This window comes from Podarcis tiliguerta, assembly GCF_965153285.1.
Source record: "Podarcis tiliguerta genome assembly, chromosome: 13".
Taxonomy (NCBI): domain Eukaryota; kingdom Metazoa; phylum Chordata; class Lepidosauria; order Squamata; family Lacertidae; genus Podarcis; species Podarcis tiliguerta.
In genome coordinates, this window is record NC_139546.1 from 36,725,813 (window position 1) to 36,746,514 (window position 20,702).

Here is a 20,702-nt window from a genome sequence, read left to right on the forward strand (position 1 = left end):
CTTTTCAAGGCTACCAAAAGGAGGCGGGAAGATGCGTCTATGGAGAGCTGTCTCAGCACTGCTAAGGCTCCCTCTCCATCTGCCCTCTGCCACAAGGATCTCAGGCTCTTTGAGGCAACACAAACTTAGCAGCACAGCCGTCGTCACCGCAACTGCTCTCGGGGCCCAAGGGAAACAGTGACAGCAAACAAAGCAAATCCTTCTTGCACTTGGCTGAGTCCTAGCAGATATTCCTGCCACGGTATCTCTTGGTGTGGAAGGGAGAGGAACAGAGGGACCGATTCCTCACTGCAGCTTCTGTTGAACCTGCAAGCTAATCCCTCCTCTCTCTGCTTTTTAATTTAGAAGACCAAGAGCAGAGAGACAAGAGCAGAGATATCAACATAGCCTGGCACTTTCAGGCTGCGCAATGGTGGCTGCACCCCAAAGCTCCATGACTGCTTTGGGGATTATGGGCACGGAGGGAGGGAGAGTAGGCCTTGAAAGCAGCCATGTTACCCCCAGTGCTGTGTTTCTGAGGTAAAATACTATGGCAGCTGCCTCTGCAGGGAGGGGAAGAGGAACAGCTGGTCAGAACAGGAAGTGGGGGCCATCCATTCAATAATTATCTGCAAAACCGACATACTTGGTTCCAATACATACATTTACCTACACCCTTCAGGGAGCACATCTCTACGTTATCTTTTTTTGCTGTGTTTAACTGAATATATTGAGAGTGCCATGTGGTTTATGTAAAACCTAAACCAGGGGTGGGGACATCTGTGGGCCTCCCACTCTTGTTGGACTGCCACCTCCCATCAGGCCTGGCCAGCATGGCTAATGGTCAGGGATGATGGGAGCTTAAGAGTCCAACATCTGAAGGGCCACAGGACCCCCGTCCCCCCGCTGCAAGGTCAATGAACACTATATATATGCCATTTCACTCCACATCCAGGTAGGCCTCATGACATTTCAAGTGTATAAAGGGTTTTTTAAAAAAATAATAATAAATGACCCCTGGACAGTTAAGTCCAATCAAAGGCAACTTTGGGGTGCGGCGCTCATCTCGCTTCAGGCAGAGGGAGCTGGCGTTTGACCACAGACAGCTTTCCGGGTCATGTGGCCAGCATGACTAAAATGCTTCTCGAGCAACGGGACACCGTGACAGAAGCCAGAGCACATGTAAACACTGTTTACCTACCCACCGCAGCGGTACCTATTTATCTACTTGCACTGGTGTGCTTCCGAACTGCCAGGTTGGCAGAAGCTGGGAAAGAGCAACGGGAGCTCACCGCATTGGGCGGATTCAAACCACCGACCTTCCGATCAACAAGCCCTAGAAGAGGCTCAGTGGTTTAGATCACTGCGCCACCCGCGTCCCCATCTGATCAGGCTTCATCTGATCTATTCATTTTAAACGGTATTGTACCACTTTAAACAATCACCAATTCCCTAAAAGAATCCCGAGAACTGTAGTTTGTTAAGAGGTGCTGAGAGTTGTTAGGAGATCCCCATCTCCTCCAGAGAGCTTTAATTCCCAGAGTTCCCTGGAAAGAGGGATTGAGCATTAAAAGATTCTGAGAACTGTAGCTCTGTGAGTAGAATGGGGTCTCCTAACAACTCTCAGCAGCCTTGACAAATTACCCAGGATTCTTTAGGGGAGCATGGCTGCTTAAAGTGGTATAATACTGCCTTAAATGTGTAGTGCAGATGGGTCACCAGTTCCCCTTCTAGGACTCCACTATATGGGCCCCGTGCCCTTTTCCTTATGGGGTACAGCAGCAGCCCCTTCTCCACCCACCAAATTTCCAAAATGAACCTCAATTCATTATTTGGCTAGCCAAGATTTAAAGGCAGGAGGAATCTGGGAGTCAGGATAGTTGGCTTTCTTGAGGGAAGGCTATAAGAGATGTCAGGAGACTAGCATTCTGGATTCCCCAAGAGTAGGCGTGAGGAGCCTTTGCCCCTCTGAGATGCGGCTAACTTACAACTCCCAACAGCCCTGCAAGTGTCACCAGTAGCTAGGGATGATGGGAGTTGTAGTTCAGTAGCAACTGAATGGCTGTAGGGTCTCCATACCTGTCCAAGAGGCAAGTAAGGAAAGGAACACAGAAGAGTTTGTAGAAATTAGTCCTGAGCTATGTGACAGGAAAGATGGCACCAGATGCTTCAGAGCTGTCTGCCTTGCTGATGCGTCCAATATATCCGGAGGGCACCACGTTGGGGAAGCCTGCATCAGAGCAAGAGGGCAGGGAGAAAGGACTCTCCTGGATTCATCTGGAAACAGGATGGGGAGCTATGTGGGTTCTAGCCAAGTGGCTGGGAGCCAGGACTCCCAAGAACCCTGGGCCTCTCTGGGGTGACGGCCACTATCTTTATAACTATCACAGTCACAGAGTGAAATAACAAACCCGACTTGAATGTGTGTCACTCCCCACATATGTGTGGCGTGTGTGCCACTTTTGCGTCTTCCCACATTACGTCCCCCCTCCACCCCTTTCTGCAGAGCTCACGACACGCCTGCTAATTGTTTTGCCGGCCGGCTCATATGACTCCCAACGTATCCAGACCTTTCTGCCAAAATCCCTGTTCCAAGTTTAGGACTGAGCTGGGAGGGTTGGGAGGTGGGGGGCAGGGAGCAGGCTGCCTCCATGGTGTAAAGGCGCCCGTTGCAGCTATAAATACCGGGTTGCCGACAACATAACTGTTTGGTGCTCAAGCCCAGAGGAGACACGGCTGTGTGGGGAGGGCAAAGGATTTTAACCAGAACTCTCTCGGTTCTAGCCCCAGCTCAACATGAAACCAGGATTACTTGGAATTAACTTCTTTTTTAAAATAAAAAAAAGCAAAAACACCTCTTTGATTTGTGTAATGTCTAGCATTACGTACAGCACCGCAACCACCCCTGCAGCCCTCTCTCCTTCAAGAATTTGGAACGAAATGCTCACCGTCCGGCCCACTGCTGAACATCCCAACATCAATTACCACGTGTCTCCTCAAACTACTCCTCTTCTACCACCTTCCCCATAAAAAAGTCTGCCTTAAATCTCTGGCCACAGTTCACAGAAATATGAAAAACACATGTGACATCAAGGATCAGGAAATAAACCCACCGCCACCACCATTTCCACTGGCTCACTTCAGCTGAAAATATTCACCTCTCCAGGGTTATGAAATCAGACAGACAGCCTCTTTGGACACAAAGCACTTCCTGGCTGCTAACTAATGGCCAGCAAATGCCTTTTGAGCGACGCAGCCCACATTTTGTTGAGTGGCAGGCATGATAAAAGAAAGATAGTTCTTAAGACTCAAATATATTAACTTTCTGTACTAAACCACAACCAAACAGGCATCCTCAACTTTCCATTAGAACAGTAAGTCTGCCTTTCCCACTTGAATGTCTCAGTTTTAAGAACAGATGAATGTGACTTTATGAAAGGCCTGGTGAGTGTTGAGGGTCATATAATCCAGAAACCAAATCATCTGTCAAAATAAATCCTTCAGACATTTAAAGGGAGTGAGGGACACTAGAACACACACAGCACACAATGCCCTCATTCACACACTACACTAAGCCAAACCATGATCAAGTGTACAGGATCTTGAAAGAGGAGGTCGTACCCACTTGAGCTAAGCTATGGTTTATTGTGTTGCCTAAGTCCAGGCTCCTGGTTTAACTCTCCTAGGCAAACCATTGGCTGTAGACTTTAGGACAAACCTTGGTTATTGCTTATGGTTTGCCTGGAACACCTAACCCATGAGCCTGGACCTGAATGACACACTGAGCTAAATCATGCCTTGGCTTAGCACAGCAGCGAAACCACAGGAGAGGAACAACGTGGGCAAGTATCTCCTCTCCAGGCTCTTGCAAGATTTGATCACACACACTAAGCTATAGTTTAGCTTAGTGTTACATGCAAACTGGGCCAATGGAAGGGTTGCAACTATTTTGCCAATTCATTTAATGAATTAGGTTCTAGTCCACAAAAGCTTATGCCACCAAAAAAAAAAACATTAGCCACATGACTCTTTGCTGTTTTCATTACAACAGACTAACACAGCCACACACCCACCCCTCTGGAATTCACCATTCTGTTGACACAGCAAGTTCCAAATGCTAAGCATTCCTCGGATTTGCAGATCAAATCTGAGCATTTTAGTGGACTTTTAGATAAAACTCTGTAATTGGCTTGATTAAATTCAGATGGCTCTTTCAGCTGTCTTGAATTAGAGGTTAGACACATGCAAAAGAAAATCACCCAAAAAACCCCACCACAAAACAAAACCCCAAACTACAAATACCTCACTTTTTCAGCATGAAAACACTCCGCTGCATTCCTGAAATGCTTTATATTATTTTGGGCATAATACTCAGAAATTCCAGCACCTTTATCCCAATGTGCAATGAATGCAGGCATCCAATCATGCTTTCGGTTCACTGGGTGACACATTCAGCCGCTGAAACCTCCCAACGGTCTCCCCGCTACTAGAGCATGGCAGATATATAGAAATGTAGAGGCCACACAGAATCACATTATCCTTGAGAATTCCACTTCTTGCAGAGAACTCTTTGCAGTGGGAAGCCTGCATTGCCAAGCCACCTTGGGAGACGGGAGACAGGCCTATTCTTGCCAGTAAATCCAGGTGTACGAGGGTTACAAGCTGCACCCATATTCCACATCCTTCTGCAGTGCCATCTTCCATTGTCATTCCAAACCTCTTCGGATTAAGTCCCCTTTACAACCTCCCATTTCTCTTTACATTAACGGTTCTGTTTCCACTCACCAAGCCTCGGCAAAAACACCTTACCAGAGGCCTTTGCAGTACAGTGTTGTAGGTATTTTTCCTTGGCAGGAATAGTTGCCTCCATCCCATTTACATCCTCAGTAGGTTTGGGGTGATTTTTTTTTATTTAACGCTACCGGGTCACAGGCTCAAAGGCAAGAAAGGACTGCATATTCATACCTGAGCAAAGCCCAGAATAGGGTGCAGGCGGGAATGGAGGAGGGAGGACAGCATCAGAAGGAACCCTGCAGAAATTCAGCAGCTGACATTCTCTGGCTGGCCACCAATGAAGGGCTAGATGGATGGAGGGACGGGCAGGCAGATGGAGTCATGTATAAGAGAGACATAGGGAAGGGAATGAAGAGAACAGATTGAGGGATGGAAAGCCACGCATCGCTCTCTCGCTGGACACATATAAAGGAAGCAACACCGGTGCACAGATCCGCAGAGAAAACATGATCAGAAGCAGCAGAAGCCGAGGCAGAAAGATCGGGGGGTGGGCGGGGGCGGGGGAAACTTGATTTATCATCTGGGGATGAGCAGAAGACAAATCTAAACAAATCCCCACCCCCCCTCCCCATCATGCAATGTCATTTTCTGTCATTTAAGCAAGATCACCCCACAAAGGATCAACCCCTCTAAGGAACCCGATCAACAATTTGGAGCACGCTACTATGATTAAGGCAAAAAATGCACAGGCACGCGGACCCCCTTGCCCCTCCCACTCCCCAGACCTTGGCAGAGCCCCTTGCCAGCCGCCGTCAATCAGACAGAGAGACTCGACCAAGGAGAGAAGGGCAGCGCAGAGGGAAGAAGAGGGCCCTGGACAAGGCTGCACTGTACCTTAGCAGATAGGAGCGAGAGAGAGATGTTGACACCTCCAAGGCCCAACCGCAACTGAGCAGCCACGGGCGGGGGGGCGGAGTCCCGGTGCCGTGGCCACGCCCACCACGGCCAATCGCAAAAAAGAGGGAGTGGCAGCGGCGCCGCTGGTGGCGGGGAGGGGGGCGGAAATCTGACAGCGAGACAAAGATAGGCTGAAAGGGGGCAGCGACACACCCCCTTTCGGGTGGGGGAATAGAATGAGTGACAGGGGAATCCACCAACCAGAGGCAGGAGAGCGGCTGGGCCCTCTTGGGCGCTGAATGGGTTTCTTTGTGTGTGAACAGATCGTGAGAGGGGCGGGGGGCGAGGAAGAAGGATGAATGGGGTCTATTGTCTGCTGGGAGGGGGATTGGGATTACGTCAGAAGCTAGGACCCCCCCCCCCAGCTTTCCCCCAAAACCTCTCTCCCCCCCAAGGGTCACGCATTTTCTCCTCTGCAGTTTCTCTCCTTCACCCGCAAAACTAGGGACTCCCAAACTCTGTACTCAGAAAACTTGCGCTGCCAAATAATAAATTAGTAATAATGCTTAAGGGCTTCCTGTAAGTGTCTCTCTGCAGAAGGGGTGCCCGATGCATGTTTGGAGGGATTTAATATTGTTTGAGTGCTTATGTATGTATGCATATGTATGTATATCGTTTTAATTCTATCAACGTTTAAGGGAACAAATCTCTGCAAATTGTCCAAATTAAGATGAACGTGGAAAAACCGGTCATCTGGAAATTACCACAGCCCAGTATCCCATGAAGTGATGATACTTAAAGAATGGTGTGCAACTGCCCTTTTTCATAGTTGCTTGCTTGATTTCTGTTACAATTTCACATGTTTTACAAAATTATAGGCTGATCCTGGTGTTTCAGTATAAATGTGACAAAGAACAGTAGTTCCACAAATAGTTTGCGTTTACAGAAACTTTCCCTGACATTGCTGAAACGTTTAAAGGATTAAAGTTAATTTCGCTGTCTGACAGTTAACAGTGAACTAACTTGTTTCTGCGCTTAGCACAATTATCTTAGCTGATGATGATTAAAGTAGGCTGTGTTGTTTTTCTTTTTGGTCCTCATAATTACTGTGCTAAATAATAAATATATAATAAACATATTTATAGCTTTTGCTGCCTCTTAGTTCTGAAAAATGTTCTTTAATTGTACTTTATATGAATCCCCCTTTTTTAAGCTTTTCGTATACTGCTCTGGAATCCACTGGGCGAAGGGCGGTTTGGAAACTTTTTAAAAACCAAATTCCAGTACTAAGTAGAGTTTAAGATGCAAACTTAACACCCTGATCCTTGCTGTTGGGTGGATTTAGGATGTAACAGATACGCCCATGCTCTGGGTTGTATCAGCCTTTGGGCCAGGGTTAGGGACATAGCTGTCAACCTTCCCTTTTTTTGCAGGAAATTCCCTTAATTCCAGCGCCGTTTCCCGCTGCTATCCTGGATTGTTAGATATCCCGTAGACGGTCCCCGGGACAGGTGAGGCTGCTGATCCCTTATTTTCGACGCTGCTGATCCCTTATTTTCAAATCTGAAAGTTGACAGCTAGGGTCAGGGAGCCCCTCCACCGACATTCCCACTGGTGTTGGCTAGTGGAAGGCTGTGAAACTGGATGTTATGGGGTGGAGCATAGCCAGCCATGTATCCGCTGGATCCTAAGGTGCTTCATCCCTGGAGAGGGACCCATCTCAGACCTCTCAGCTTCTTCTAGCTTGGAGCTGGCATAGCAGAAAATTAGAAAAACAACACCCTCTTTTTTGTCCTGGTCATCCTGCGCTAGCAAGACTTTCGATGGCAGTGGTTGTTGTGTTTCCGTTCCCAGTCAGGGCTTGGGATTGCTTTGTTCCCCAGCAACAATCCTATACACAGGTTGCTGGGAGTAAGTCCCATTCAAGCCAGGGCACATTACTTCTGGGCAGTGGTGCGGTGGTGCATTTTGAAGTATAACGAAGTCTGGACAAAGCTGGACCCATTTCAATCCGGCACTGAAATATATCCTCAGCAACTCTGGTCCATGACATTTCGCTGCATTAACCCCTTGCTCAGAGCTTAATTCAAATAACCAGGGGAGCGCATAGCAGCCACATCTGCCAGCACATGTAGGATCCCACTTTCAGCACACTACAGTGCACATCCGTTTGAGATAAATTTGCTGAGGACATCATGCACTGCAAAAATGGCAGTGTGAACAGGCCTCCTCACACCTAATCCAGTTTGCATGGAAAGGCTGCTGTAGCAGACCCTCCAAGTGTCCCTATTTTCCAGTCCTGGATTTACAGAAGCCTTCCCAGTTTCTGATTTGATCCTGGAATGTCCCACTTCTCCTTTGGATGTCCCTGTTTTCATCAGAGAAACGTCAGAGGGTGTATAGTTATGAGCCAAGGAGATAAGTAACTATACAAACTTTAGAAGACATCTGAAGGCAGCCCAGTATAGGGTAGTTCTTAAATATTTTATTACGTTTTTGTATACTGGACGTTTCTCTCAGTCAGGTGAGCAGGGTATAAATATAAGAACAATTTGTTATGGAATAGGTCACAGGTGTCAGCAAACTTTTTCAGCAGGGGGCCGGTCCACTGTCCCTCAGACCTTGTGGGGGGCTGGACTATATTTTTTTGGGGAAATAATGAACGAATTCCTATGCCCCACAAATAACCCAGAGATGCATTTTAAATAAAAGCACACATTCTGCTCATGTAAAAACACCAGATAGGCCCCACAAACAACCCAGAAATGCACTTTAAATAAAATGACACATTCTACTCATGTAAAAACATGCTGATTCCCGGACCGTCCACAGGCCGGATTTAGAAGGCGATTGGGCCGGATCCGGCCCCCGGGCCTTAGTTTGCATACCTATGAAATAGGATATCCCTATTTTCATTGGGGACGCGGGTGGCGCTGTGGTCTAAACCACAGAGACTTGGGCTTGCTGATCGGCAGTTCGAATCCCTGTGATGGGGTGAGCTCCCGTTGCTCAGTCCCTGCTCCTGCCCACCTCGCAGTTTGAAAGCGTGTCAAAGTGCAAGTAGATAAATAGGTACCACTCCGGCGGGAAGGTGAACGGCATTTCCGTACACTGCTCTGGTTTGCCAGAAGCGGCTTAGTCCTGCTGGCCACATGACCCAGAAGCTGTCTGCGGACAAACGCCAGCTCCCTCAGCCAGTAAAGCGAGATGAGCGCCGCAAACCCAGAGTCGTTCACGACTGGACCTAACGGTCAGGGGTACCTTTACCTACTTTCATTGGAGAGATGTTGGAGGGTATGATGTAGCTCAGGGGTAGAGCACCTCATTTGCATTCAGGAGGTCCCACAATCAATAGCAGGCATCTCCACATAAGACTGTGAAACTTTGGAGAGCTGCTGTCCATCACTGTAGACAATACTGAGCTAGACGGAGCCATAAAGGAGTTCAACTTTCAGCTTTCTACACAGCGCTGTGATTATCGAAGCCCACAGCTCTTGCCGCGGTCTGTCTTGCCAAAGCTACTCTGCCCCCTTGTGGGGTAAAGGTGTGTGGCTCCACTCCTGATTTCTAGGCCTGGGTCAGGTTGCCAGTGTGACACAGCAAAAACTCCACGGGAGGCAGCGAAGGGAATGGCAGTAAATGAGGTTATCTGGGGCAGGGCCTAAAGGAAAGGTTCCCTGGACTACTTTTAGAGGTAGAAGTGACTCAACAAAGTCCTCCACCCACAGCGATGATGCACTTAAATGTGTGCGACGCTATATTTATCTGTGTGACGCTCAAGGCAGATTCTTGCCACCTGCAAAGCTCATGAGCAAAAAATGGAAAGCGGAAACTTCATCGGAACCCAAATAGGTGCATGTGCTCAGCATGGCTTAAGAAAGATGGTGAGACACAGCTTTAAAAAATGCCCAAGACCTGCTACTCTAGATAGAAGGATGCCCCTTTTTTTATGTCACACAGAATTATTGGTGGAGCTGGTGGAGTCTGGCTTTCTGTGTGTGGATAAATGATACGTTATGCGCGATATAAATGTGATAAAGGATCTTCTTAGTTATCCTTTCGCTGTTATTTCTTTCTCTTTTTCTTTTCTGTGCAGTTGTGGTTTGTCTTTTCTTATAAATGAGTCTGAATTTTACTGGTTAATGTAGTTTTAAAACTTACAATAAAATTGTTCTTAAAAAGAAAAATTGTTTGTGGAGCAGTTCGCTGTCAGCTGGAAGTTACAAAGAATTCTTCATCCAGAATGCGGCAGCTAGACTGGTGACTGGCAGCGGCCGCCGAGACCACGTAACACCGATCTTGAAAGACCTACATTGGCTCCCAGTACATTTCCGAGCACAATTCAAAGACTTGGTGCTGACCTTTAAAGCCCTAAACGGCCTCAGCCCAGTATACCTGAAGGAGAGTCTCCACCCCCATCGTTCAGCCCGGACACTGAAGTCTAGCTCTGAGGGCCTTCTGGCGGTTCCCTCCCTGTGAGAAGTGAGGTTACAGGGAACCAGGCAGAGGGCCTTCTTGGTAGTGGCGCCCACCCTGTGGAACGCCCTCCCATCAGATGCCAAAGAAATAAACAACTATCTGACATTTAGAAGACATCTGTTTAGGGATTTTTTTAATGACTGATGTTTTAATGTATTTTTAATCTTTTGTTGGAAGGTGCCCAGAGTGGCTGGGGAAACCCAGCCAGATGGGCGGGGTATAAATATTATTATTATTATTATTATTATTATTATTATTATTATCATCATCTAGCAGTTAAATCAGGTGGACAAACTGCAAAGGGCCTTTGGATTTGACCACGTAGTGTAATCACAGCCACCTGGAACTTGCAGTTCAATTACAAAGTGAAATACGGCATGTGCACATATGAACCATAGTCCCAAACGTCATGCGGATTGACTATCTATCAGCATACAGTGGTACCTCAGGTTAAGAACTTAATTCGTTCCGGAGGTCCGTTCTTAACCTGAAACTGTTCTTAACCTGAAGCACCACTTTAGCTAATGGGGCCTCCTGCTGCTGCCACACCACTGGAGCACGATTTCTGTTCTCATCCTGAAGCAAAGTTCTTAACCTGAAGCACTATTTCTGGGTTAGCAGAGTCTGTAACCTGAAGCGTATGTAACCCGAGCTACCACTGAACAGTCAAACCGGCTAAAATCTCTTCTGCAGGGCTGATAACACAAGGGAAGCTAGCACAGCAGCTTTGAATGCGTCTCTTTGAATCGCCTCTGGTTTTGGAAAGATTGCCAGCTGGATAAGAACCATTGTGTCTGTTGTGTGTGCTTGTTTTAGACAGGCAGGATATAAATGTTTAAATAAAGAAATATATAAATAGCTATAAAAGTAGAAGACTTCACCCTCCCACCCAAACCATTCAAGAGAGTCAGTCCCCTCCTACCAAGTACCCAAGAGGTGCCCAGCAGCAGAGATGAGGCTGAACAGATAAGAACGAGAAAGAATTAGCACAATCTACCACTGGGCCTATTTTTGCGCAAGCCCTTCTGAAAGGAACAAGAGATTGCATCGACTCTGCATTCTGGAGCACCGGCTCATTCATTTCTATGGGGATTGCGCAAGAGAAAACCTGCTCCCTGCACATGTGATAAAACAGCGCCCCCTGGTGCCGGAACAAAGAGGCTCATGGTTTTCTTTTCCCACTACGTACACAGTACAGTACAGTACTGTAACTCCCAGAGGCTGAGATCGTAGCAAATAACACTCCGGAGGAAATAAAGGCACCAAAGACTGGTTGTGAGAGGCTAAGATATGTCGAACCTGTTTCAGACCGAGCCCCAGGAGATGGGTACCTTAAAATAACAACCACCAGTGCTTTTTTTTCTAAAAAAATTGTTTAGGGGTACTCTCATTTTCCCACTCATATTGAAATACTGTCCCTCAATCAGGCCAAACTTAGATTCACAAAATGTTTAGGGGTATGCACACCCCTACGTGGCCCCAGAAAAAAGCAGTGACAACAACAACAACAACAAATATAGTAATAAATGTTAACAAGAACAACAACAACACCCCATTCAGATGGGCAGATCCTATTTTTAGCTGTAAACTACTGTACGTTGATTCCCGTGAGGGGGAAATGTGGTGTATAACTAACTTAAACTAACTATAATCCTTTAAAAAATATAATAATGCAGTTGTTCACTACAAAAAATTAGGGGTGCTATTCAGTCTTAGTCTTGTTCAGAGAGTAGAGTCCATTAATTTCAGTCCACTGATTTCTGAGATGACTATAATTGAATATCACCCATAACTCCTTGTGGTGAACAACTACACTTTTATCTGATTTGTCTATTGGTTTCAGTGGGTGTACTATTCTGAGTAGGACTTAGGCTGCATATACAGCCCATTCTTTCCCTCAAAGAATTCTGGGCTCTGTAGTTTGTTAAGGGCTGCTGGGAATTGTAACTCTGTGAGGGGTAAACTACAAAGCCCATAATTCTTTGAGGGAAAGAAAGTGATTTGAATACACTTTTACAGGTATTTTTTACAGAGCTGAGATATCACCCTACGTAAGCAATTAGGAAATGGTATGACACAGAAACATCCAAATAAATAAATCCCATGCATCTCAGAAAATCGTAAGTATTAAGATTAAAAAGGAAAGGGGGAGAGCTTAGGTAAATAAGGTTTGTGTTTTTGTGTGATTTATTGATTCAGCCAGCCCTTTCCCAGGTCTCTCTCCCAATTAACTGTCTTCCCCAGACATGTCTGCTTGCAATTTGGGACTGGGTCTGGTATTCTATTTGGTTCTCAAATGGGCTGCCAACTTCCTCCCTCCACAGCTGCTTTGCTTTCTCCCCACAACTATACTTTCTTAGTATGCAGCAAGGATTGGCTATTCAGTGGGTCTCTCCCACCCCCCTTCTCTGCTGTCCTCCCTGTCTGCACCCTTACCATGTGTCCAGATATTTATAGTTCTGTGGAGCAGACAAGCGTGGCTGACCCGTCCCTTATCGCTTCTCCTAGCCCTAGAGAAAAAGAAGACAGAGCATTCGGGGTAATAATGGCTGCAACGCAACGGGGGAGGAAAGCGGCTGGGCTTGAGAGAGACAAAGAGAAGGGTGTGTGTGTGTGAGAGAGAGAGAGAGAGAGAGAGAGAGAGAGAGAGAGAGAGAATATTGACTGACATGAATTTCTTTACCCACCTGTGCTGTGGTTTGTGGCCCTGCACTGCTGTGCGAGAAATGCACTTTGTACGTGCTCCAAGGCACACTTTGCTTTCTGATTACACTGGTATCTCGGTTTAAGAACAGTCCGGTTTAAGAACGATTTGGTTTACAAACTCCGCAAAACTGGAAATAGTGTCCCGGTTTGAGAACTTTACCTCGGTCTAAGAACGGAATCCAAACGGTGGAAGGGCACCGGCGGTAGGAGGCCTCATTAGGAAAAGTGCACCTCAGTTTAAGAACAGTTTCGGTTTGAGAACAGACTTCTGGAACAGATTAAGTTCGTAAACTGAGGTACCACTGTATTTGATATGTCCCAGCATTGGGTGTCTCTGCTAAAAACAAGTGCAGGCTGTGTCTTGATTGATATGTTATATATGTCAGATTTTCTGCAAGAGGACAGAACTTTGGTTAAAACTGAGTAATGGTTAGGGTGACCGATGAGGACAGTTTCAAATCTTCAGTCTGCCACCACAAAGCTCACAGTCTCGCCTTGGGCCCATCACCTTCTCTCAGCCTAAGCTACCTCATGGGATTGTTGCGAAGAGAAAAGGGTGGGGAAAGAGAAGACAGAATAGAAATGTAATAATTAAACAAATGCTCTAACATATGGCGCCGACAAACAAGCTCCTAAATTCCTATTTGATCCTGCTCACAGATGTCTCTCCCTAACCTTTCAACTAAAATGATGTGGATTCCTGTTTCATTCAGATCCAATCTTTCCCACCTGTATTTATGATGGCAGGGGGGATTTTTAACCTTATCCTTTTGTCCTGCATTAAAGGCTGTGGCAGAAGAGGCTCTGTGGGAGGTGTGCGCACACATCATGCCCATAAAGGATAGCGCTGCTTCGTCACAGGGGCCCAGAGAGAGCAGAGGCGGCTGCAGTCTGCAGAACTGTGCATTGACGTGCATGTGGAATATAGACGATTGTCTTACCATAGGAGAAGTGTGTTATTAGAGAGAGGCCTGAAGAGGACGTTGGCATATTGTAGTTGGGCAGCACATAGAATTGGGGGCTGCAGTGCGTACAGAGCACACCCCCCAAAAAGAATCCTGGGAACTGTACTTTATTAAGGAGGCTGGGGATTGTAGCGCTGTGAGGGGGCAAACTACAGTTCCCATGTGCTTTAAATGTGGTGTGTGCGCCTGCTGCCTGTGTTTGAGGTGTGTGGTGAAAGTGCATAGTCCAGTGGTGCAGAGATGGTGCACACAAGTGACACAGGTGTGTGAACAGCCGGGTATTAAAATGTGGAGATGACATGATCCTGTTTGTGTGAAGGGCGGGCAGCATTAAGCAGGTGCAGAAATACCCCTGTGTAGGTAAGTGTTTATACTGTGGTCCAACAGGTATCTGGACAAGGATGTTGCATACACAGATTTGTGTTTATATAAACAGCTTTACGACAGAGTTTATTCCTGTTTCTTTTGTAAACATAAACTAGTTTCAAACTGATTTAACTAGAAAGATCAGTTATTTGGTGAGGGCACTGAGCATTTCCTCCCCTCTCGTCCTTATAGATTTATAACTACCAGGCTTATTTAAAGGGGAAATTCAGGACACTTTAGAGCATCTCGTCTAGGCAGGTCTTCAGAAAACACTTGTCACTTGCTGCAGACTTTATGGGAGGGGATGTTGTCTGTGAGAGAAGTTGTTAGTTGCCTTCCGAATGCACCCATCTCAAGGCAACGTACAGGAGACAACTGAAACAGCTAAAAACACTTAAAAACAACACAGAAAATGGTAGATGTGTTTTTAAAAACAATACAAAATAAACACCAGCGGCAGAGATCTTTTCACCCAGCTGGAAAAGCCTGTTGGAGCAAGAATGTCTTCAATTGTTTCCAGAAAGTTCAGAGAGTGGGCGCTTGTCGTATCTTGACAGGAATGCTATTCCACAGAACAGGGGCAGCCCCACTGGAAGCCCTGCTCTGAGTAACTGTGGGGGAATAAATAAATGCAATAAAAAAAATAAAAAAGGATATGGAAGAAGGTGATCCTTAAGATCCCCAGATCCTAAGCTCTTTAAGGATTAAGCCACATCCCAAGTTTTTCACACAATTGACCAACACAACCGCAGCCTTCTGGCCTTGGGAGATAATAGCCACATGCCTTTCCGTGTGCATTTGCAGATATATACCAGCAGGAGGCGACATTGCAACCCACCTGAGCAGAGGACGCCGCCACCTAGGGGCCATCTTGGGGAACTGCACTTCCGCCACACCAGATCTGTATTCAAATGCACCCCTTGCTTGGTCTGGTGCATCGCCACCCTTGGCTGGCAAATGTTGTTGCCTACGGCACACTGTTTTCAGCGGCAGATGCAGCCCAGCAGAAGTTGGCTAAGCCGTGCCAGGATCCCCGCAGACATGACGGTTTGGATCTGAAGCAGACGGCAAAAGTGGCGCTGGTCGGGTTCACATTCCACGCCAACTTCAATTACGCCTGGTTCCGGAGCCTGGAGCGCATTCTTCCAGGAGTGAAGGTGACCACGGTGATAGCAAAGGTCACTTGCGACCAGGTCATCGCTGCGCCAGTCACCATTGGGGCTTTTTACACTGGTGAGAGACAACAGGGGGCTGGAGAGCTTAGTGGCGTAGCGTGGGGGGTGCAGGGGGGGGCGGCCGCACCAGGCGCAACATCTGGGGGCTAGGGTTAGGGGGCGCAAATCCACGGGTTAGGGGGCGCAAATTACTTGCCTTGCCCCGGGTGCTGACAACCCACGCTACACCACTGGGAGAGCTCTTTGGAAGTGATGAGTTTGCTTCCCTCCCTTTCTCTTTATTTTTTTATATTCAAAATTAAAACAAGACATATTATCCAAAAACATATCATCCTTGTTTCCCCCCCCCCATTTTTCCTCCCTCCCCCCCCCACAAAACCCACCCGCCCCCCCCAACTTCCCTCAGTTCCAGCCTTTGGTTTCTCTGAGACTGCTGTTTTCTGCATGTTACAAAGTTGTATAGATCCTCAAACTATTTAGCTGATTATTATCAATAAAAAGTTTGTGAATGTTTATGCTTCCCTCCCTTTCTCAGGTCTCTCTCTCCTGGATGGTGAAAGCAACATATTTGGGAAGCTGCAGGAGAAGTTTTGGCCAACGTACAAGGTAATAATAACCGCTCTGTAGATTCTGTGCTAGGTTGTTACAGCAAAGAAACACGCAAACAGAAAAAAGAGGCCATTGTGGCACCATAAAGACTAGTTTTTCAGAATCCCGGGCCGGGCTGGGACCTGGAGGGTCACTGATTTCTACTCCAGTAGGGAGTTTCCGTTCGACAAAGTGTAGGATCATGGCAATGAAAATAATAAATAGAGTTGGGGAAACCCTGTTTAACACCTGATCCCACTGAGAACGGTTCACTTTGAAAGCCATTGTTATCTGAAATTGTTGCTGTCATATTATCATGGAGGAGCCGAATGATGTTTACAAATTTATCTGGGCAGCCAATTTTCAGAATGACAGTCCACAGGGCATTACGATTTACAGTGCCAAAAGCCTTAAAAGGTAAAGGGTAAAGGGACCCCCGACCATTAGGTCCAGTCATGGACGACTCTGGGGTTGCGGCGCTCATCTCGCTTTATTGGCTGAGGGAGCTGGCATACAGCTTCCGGGTCATGTGGCCAGCATGACTAAGCCGCTTCTGGTGAACCAGAGCAGCACACGGAAACGCCATTTACCTTCCCGCCGGAGCGGTACCTATTTATCTACTTGCACTTTGAGGTGCTTTCGAACTGCTAGGTTGGCAGGGGCAGGGACTGGGTAACGGGAGCTCACCCCGTCGAGGGGATTCGAACCGCCAACCTCCTGATCGGCAAGCCCTAAGCTCTGTGGTTTAACTCACAGGGCCACCTGTGTCCCTGTCAAAAGCCTTAGTCAGGTCAATAAACGCCATATACAGGGGTTGATTTTGCTCTCTGCATTTTTCTTGAAGCTGTCAAGCGGTGAAAATCATGTCCACTGTCCCCCTAGAAGGCCGGAAACCATTTTGGGATTCAGGAAGGTTCACATCGGATATTGTTAAGAGACAGTTTGCTAAGATCGTTGCAAGAATTTTGCCGGCCGCAGCTAATAGAGAGATGCCTCGATAGTTTTCCACAATCAGTTCTGTCACCTTTTTTAAAAGAGATTGGTAATTTTGGCATCCCTAAAGTCTGCTGGGATCTCTTCTCTTTCCCAGATTTTTTCGATAGTAGCAGGGGCCCACTATCTGAATTTCCCAGAAACAACTAAGATATTTTTTTCCTCCTGTCAAGATTTCCCAGCTGGTTGGACAGGTGTGGTGTGTGTGTCCATTTTGTATTGTTCTTAAACTAATCTTCGGTTATTTTTGTGACTTTTCCGTTTTATTTTGTGCCTCGCCTTGGGACAGATGTGGAAGCTGATTAATAAATAACAAGAATAATACTTTGGTGCACAGTCCGTCGGCCATTTTGTTACTGTAGCTTCTGACCCTTGGTGCCTCAGGAGTAGCTGCTGTGGACTCCGCAGCAAAGTCCTGCAACTCCTTAGTGTGAAATCCAAGCACTGTTGAGGAACTTCAACTTTAACCCTTATGTTAAATTTGCTATTTATTTATTTTCCCCCAATTTAGGCTGGTGTGGTGTGCTGGACCTTGTTCCAGGTACGTATTGTGGTCCATCCTTTCCTTCCCTGAATGAGCTGGAAGCCTTGCCAGCTTCCCCACCCCCACCCCCAAACAGAGCTCCTGTGCCAATAGACAACTGCGAGACAGACAGGCAGGTTTTTCCTGTCATAAAGGGATAAAGCATTAGGAAAAACATTCCCCTGCTTCATTTCTGCTAGTCAGGGAGCTGCTGAAAAGCAAACCTAAAATATTTGAAATGCATCACTTCCTTCCAAGTTGTCCTAGGAATACAGTGGGTTTTCGGAAGCCTGCCGGGAATGTATTGAAATTGTTTATTTATTCCAACAATCTGTACACCGCTTAATCACAGCTGTCTCTCAGGGGACCCAGAACAATCAGATTACAAATGAATTCAAACTATAAAAACAGAATTCAGTTAGAAAGCCTGCTGGAGGGTGGTTTGGTTTGGGTTTGGGGGTTTGGGTTGTTGTTTTGTTTTGTTTTAGGCTTCAGAAAGTGCCAGAAGTTCAACAGAGTGGTTGATATTTTGGGACCTGCCCCAAATAGCCATCAGGAAAGCAGCCTTGGACCCAGTCATATCATTGGTCCACCTAGCTCAGTATAGTCTATGCTGATTGGCAGGAGCTGTCCAGGGTTTCAGGCAAGGATCTCTCCCAGCCCTGGGACCTTCTGAACGCAAAGCAGATGCTCTACCACTGAGCTACCGCCCATGGACTTTGAGAAGGATTGCCCTAAAAGAGACTGGCTGGAGATCCGGGTGACCTCAAGGATGGCCTTCACCCTATGACCTTCAAAGATGCTAATATCTGCTTTGGAGGTCCTGCTCACATGCGTGTTGGTAAGGCCAGTTTGGCTAGCATACGTGAGAGACAGGGGCTTTTCCGTGGTGGCCCCACAGTTATGGAACTAACCTTGTGATTGGCTTATGCTTGGCTGCTTCAGCACAGGCTTTTAAGAGGGCCTTGAACATCTCTCTCTCTTCAGTGCCGCCTTTTCTTTAGACTGTTAATGACTTGTGTGACTCAGAGCAGTTTCCCCGAAATAATCATACACCTACTTTGTGTGCCTAGCGCATACAGGAGCACTATTTTTATGTACTTCTTTTTCTGAGGGTTTGGCCGTAAAGAGCAGTTTATAAGATATTTGAAAGAACAACAAATAAGTATGCGATAGGCACGAGAGGTATCATCGCTAGTCTAAGAGGCACACACAGAGCTACCTTCCCCAAGACCGGGCACAGGCAAACTCTGGCCCTCCAGATGTTTGAGACTACAATTCCCATCATCCCTAGCTAACAGGACCAGTGGTCAGGGATGATGGGAATTGTAGTCCCAAACATCTGGAGGGCCGGAGTTTGCCTATGCCTGCCCAAGACCATGGGATGCTGATGACCCCTTCCTCTCAGATGGTTCAGATCCATTCCTACAGTCACTAGGAATCATTCACTTTCTTGAAGAAGCTAGTTTCATAAGGAAGCAAAGAGCCCAGAAACCTGGGTGATAAAGCTGACCATCCCCTTTACAGAATCCACTGCAGTGTTGTGGTTGCCACGTCAGACGAAGGTCAGGGAGCTCCTAATCCCCACAAAGCTCCCTGGGTGACCACTTTCTCGCGTCCTGGCCTACCTTACAGGCTTGTTGTTGTTGTTAGGATGAAATGGAAGTTGGGGGCTGGGGAGAGCGAGCACCACCCTGTACAGCACCCTGAACTCTTTGGGCAGGGTATAAATAATAAATCATCATCATCGGTCAGTCAATAAAATAATACCAGGAGAATCAGAGCATGTGCTGCTGTCCAAGACCCACTGGCGGTTTATGTTCCTCCCTCCTCATCTCTCTCTCTCTCTCTCTCTCTCTCTCTCTCTCTCCACCAGGCAGTGAATTTTGCTCTTGTGCCACCCCTGTTGCGCACAGCCTACGTGGGGGCCTGCTCCTTCCTGTGGACGGCATTTCTCTGCTACCTGCGCCAAACTGATGCTCACGACACCACCTCCCAGCTCTTCCAGGCGGTGCCAGGCTTGGCTGGGCTGTTTCCATCCAGGGCAGGAGAGAATCAAGTAAAGATGCCGTCTGAGAAGTGACCAAAGGGCCGTGCTGTGGTTTTTTCGGCACCCCATCTCCATTTCTAGTTCTTGGTCTCTGCAAACCTTGCCCAGGGAATGGCGGGAGATTTGTCTCCTTAAATTAACACCCTCATGCCCACCTTCTTCAAAACACGGCCTGGTCCTCATGCTGCACCGGTATAAGAACATACAACTGCAGATGTGAGAAGCAGGGCCTTTACAACGATGGCCCCAAGGCTAAGGGAATGCTCTTCCCCTTGAGGCCTTCATGCCTTCTGAAAGACATACCATGAGCCATCTTTTAGGGATGCTGTAAAGATTAAAGATTAGGGATGCAGCAAGATTAAGAGGAAGAGGAATGCTTTGAACACTCTAAAACGCTTTATAAATTCTGGCTGCACCCTGGACAAACACTGGGCAGTTGAACAAAAGATCATTATTCCCCTATCTCTCCCCGTTCTTTTCCCCCAACCACATAATGTCTACGTCAACAGTGTCTCATACCAAATGAAAACAAACTGTGAAAAAGAATCTATGAATTGAAAGTGGAGACGCTGTATGTATTTTCTTCCTTGTTTTGTTACGCAAGAAAATCTTCAATAAGAACAAATTTAAAACAACTGAAGAAATGAATGCTGGCTGCATGCACACCACATATTTAAAGAACATTTTTTCCTCCGGAAAATCCCAGGAAGTGTAGTGTAGCCTTATGAGGCTTTGCCCTCGGGTGGGAAAAATATTGCGCCCTGGAAAGGGAGATGGGAGTCAACAGACACTCAAGGAATAGTTTCGGAGAAAAAGCTTTATTTCTACCATCCATGAACTGGTAGAAGGAGCAAGTGTGATAGTTCACAAACAAGCACACTTCACAGTCATATGCACAGGGTATATATTCCTCTTCCAGTTCCCTCCCCTTTCTCCTCCTCCTCCTCCAGAGTCCTGCCTCGAGTTCCCCTGAGCATGAACAGAAAGCTCCTGTCTTTTCCGAAAGGGGGGTGAGAAGCCAAGGGGTCGAGGAGCCCTGGTGGTCAGTGGCGTAGCGTGGGTTGTCAGCACCCGGGGCAAGGAAAGTAATTTGCGCCCCCTAACTCGTGGATTTGCGCCCCCTAACCCTAACCCCCAGATGTTGCGCCCGATGCGGCCGGCACCCCCTGCACCCCCCACGCTACGCCACTGACTGCTGCCCAGATGACAGCCCCCCTCTCGGCCTCACTGATGAAAGTGTTCCAGGT

At 47.1% G+C, this 20,702-nt stretch overlaps 2 protein-coding genes and 1 long non-coding RNA gene across 19 annotated transcripts in view; 2 read left to right on the forward strand and 1 right to left on the reverse strand.

Annotated features, from left to right (window-relative positions):
• Positions 1-5,679, reverse strand: part of LOC310662357 (uncharacterized protein) — a 65,384-nt gene extending 59,705 nt beyond the window's left edge. For 8 of the 17 annotated variants that reach the window (XM_083409182.1, XM_083409178.1, XM_083409180.1 and 5 more), the window contains exons 1-2: positions 5,608-5,663; positions 4,945-5,058 (exon numbers count right to left, since the gene is read on the reverse strand). Coding sequence is in view for 2 of the 17 variants with exons in the window: in XM_083409183.1 (XP_083265309.1) it covers positions 4,789-4,849 (61 nt within the window). In the remaining 15 variants the exon portion in view is untranslated. Of the gene's footprint in view, positions 1-4,788; positions 4,865-4,944; positions 5,059-5,607 lie in introns of those variants that run through there. The other 9 variants (XM_083409181.1, XM_083409177.1, XM_083409179.1 and 6 more) reach the window with 2 other exon arrangements.
• A 227-nt stretch (positions 5,680-5,906) lies between these two features.
• On the forward strand, positions 5,907-9,806 carry LOC310662088. Its single transcript, XR_014504246.1, has 3 exons — positions 5,907-6,415; positions 7,044-7,121; positions 9,793-9,806. It is a non-coding gene; the product is annotated as an uncharacterized lncRNA (long non-coding RNA).
• Positions 9,807-12,518: 2,712 nt separating this feature from the next.
• Positions 12,519-20,118, forward strand: LOC310662306 (mpv17-like protein). Its single transcript, XM_083409097.1, has 5 exons — positions 12,519-12,628; positions 14,931-15,359; positions 15,837-15,907; positions 17,394-17,423; positions 19,282-20,118. Exons 2-5 carry the CDS (start codon positions 15,038-15,040, stop codon positions 19,486-19,488), a joined length of 630 nt encoding a protein of 209 aa, XP_083265223.1. The 5' UTR covers positions 12,519-12,628; positions 14,931-15,037; the 3' UTR covers positions 19,489-20,118.
• Positions 20,119-20,702: the final 584 nt, after the last annotated feature.

Bases quoted from the DNA above. Each gene is read 5' to 3' on its own strand.
- LOC310662306 (XM_083409097.1), top strand. From the start codon at position 15,038: ATGCACCCCTTGCTTGGTCTGGTGCATCGCCACCCTTGGCTGGCAAAT. The intron at 15,908-17,393 runs GTAATAATAACC...CCCCCAATTTAG, and splicing joins AGTTTTGGCCAACGTACAAG to GCTGGTGTGGTGTGCTGGAC. The intron at 17,424-19,281 runs GTACGTATTGTG...TCTCTCCACCAG, and splicing joins TGTGCTGGACCTTGTTCCAG to GCAGTGAATTTTGCTCTTGT.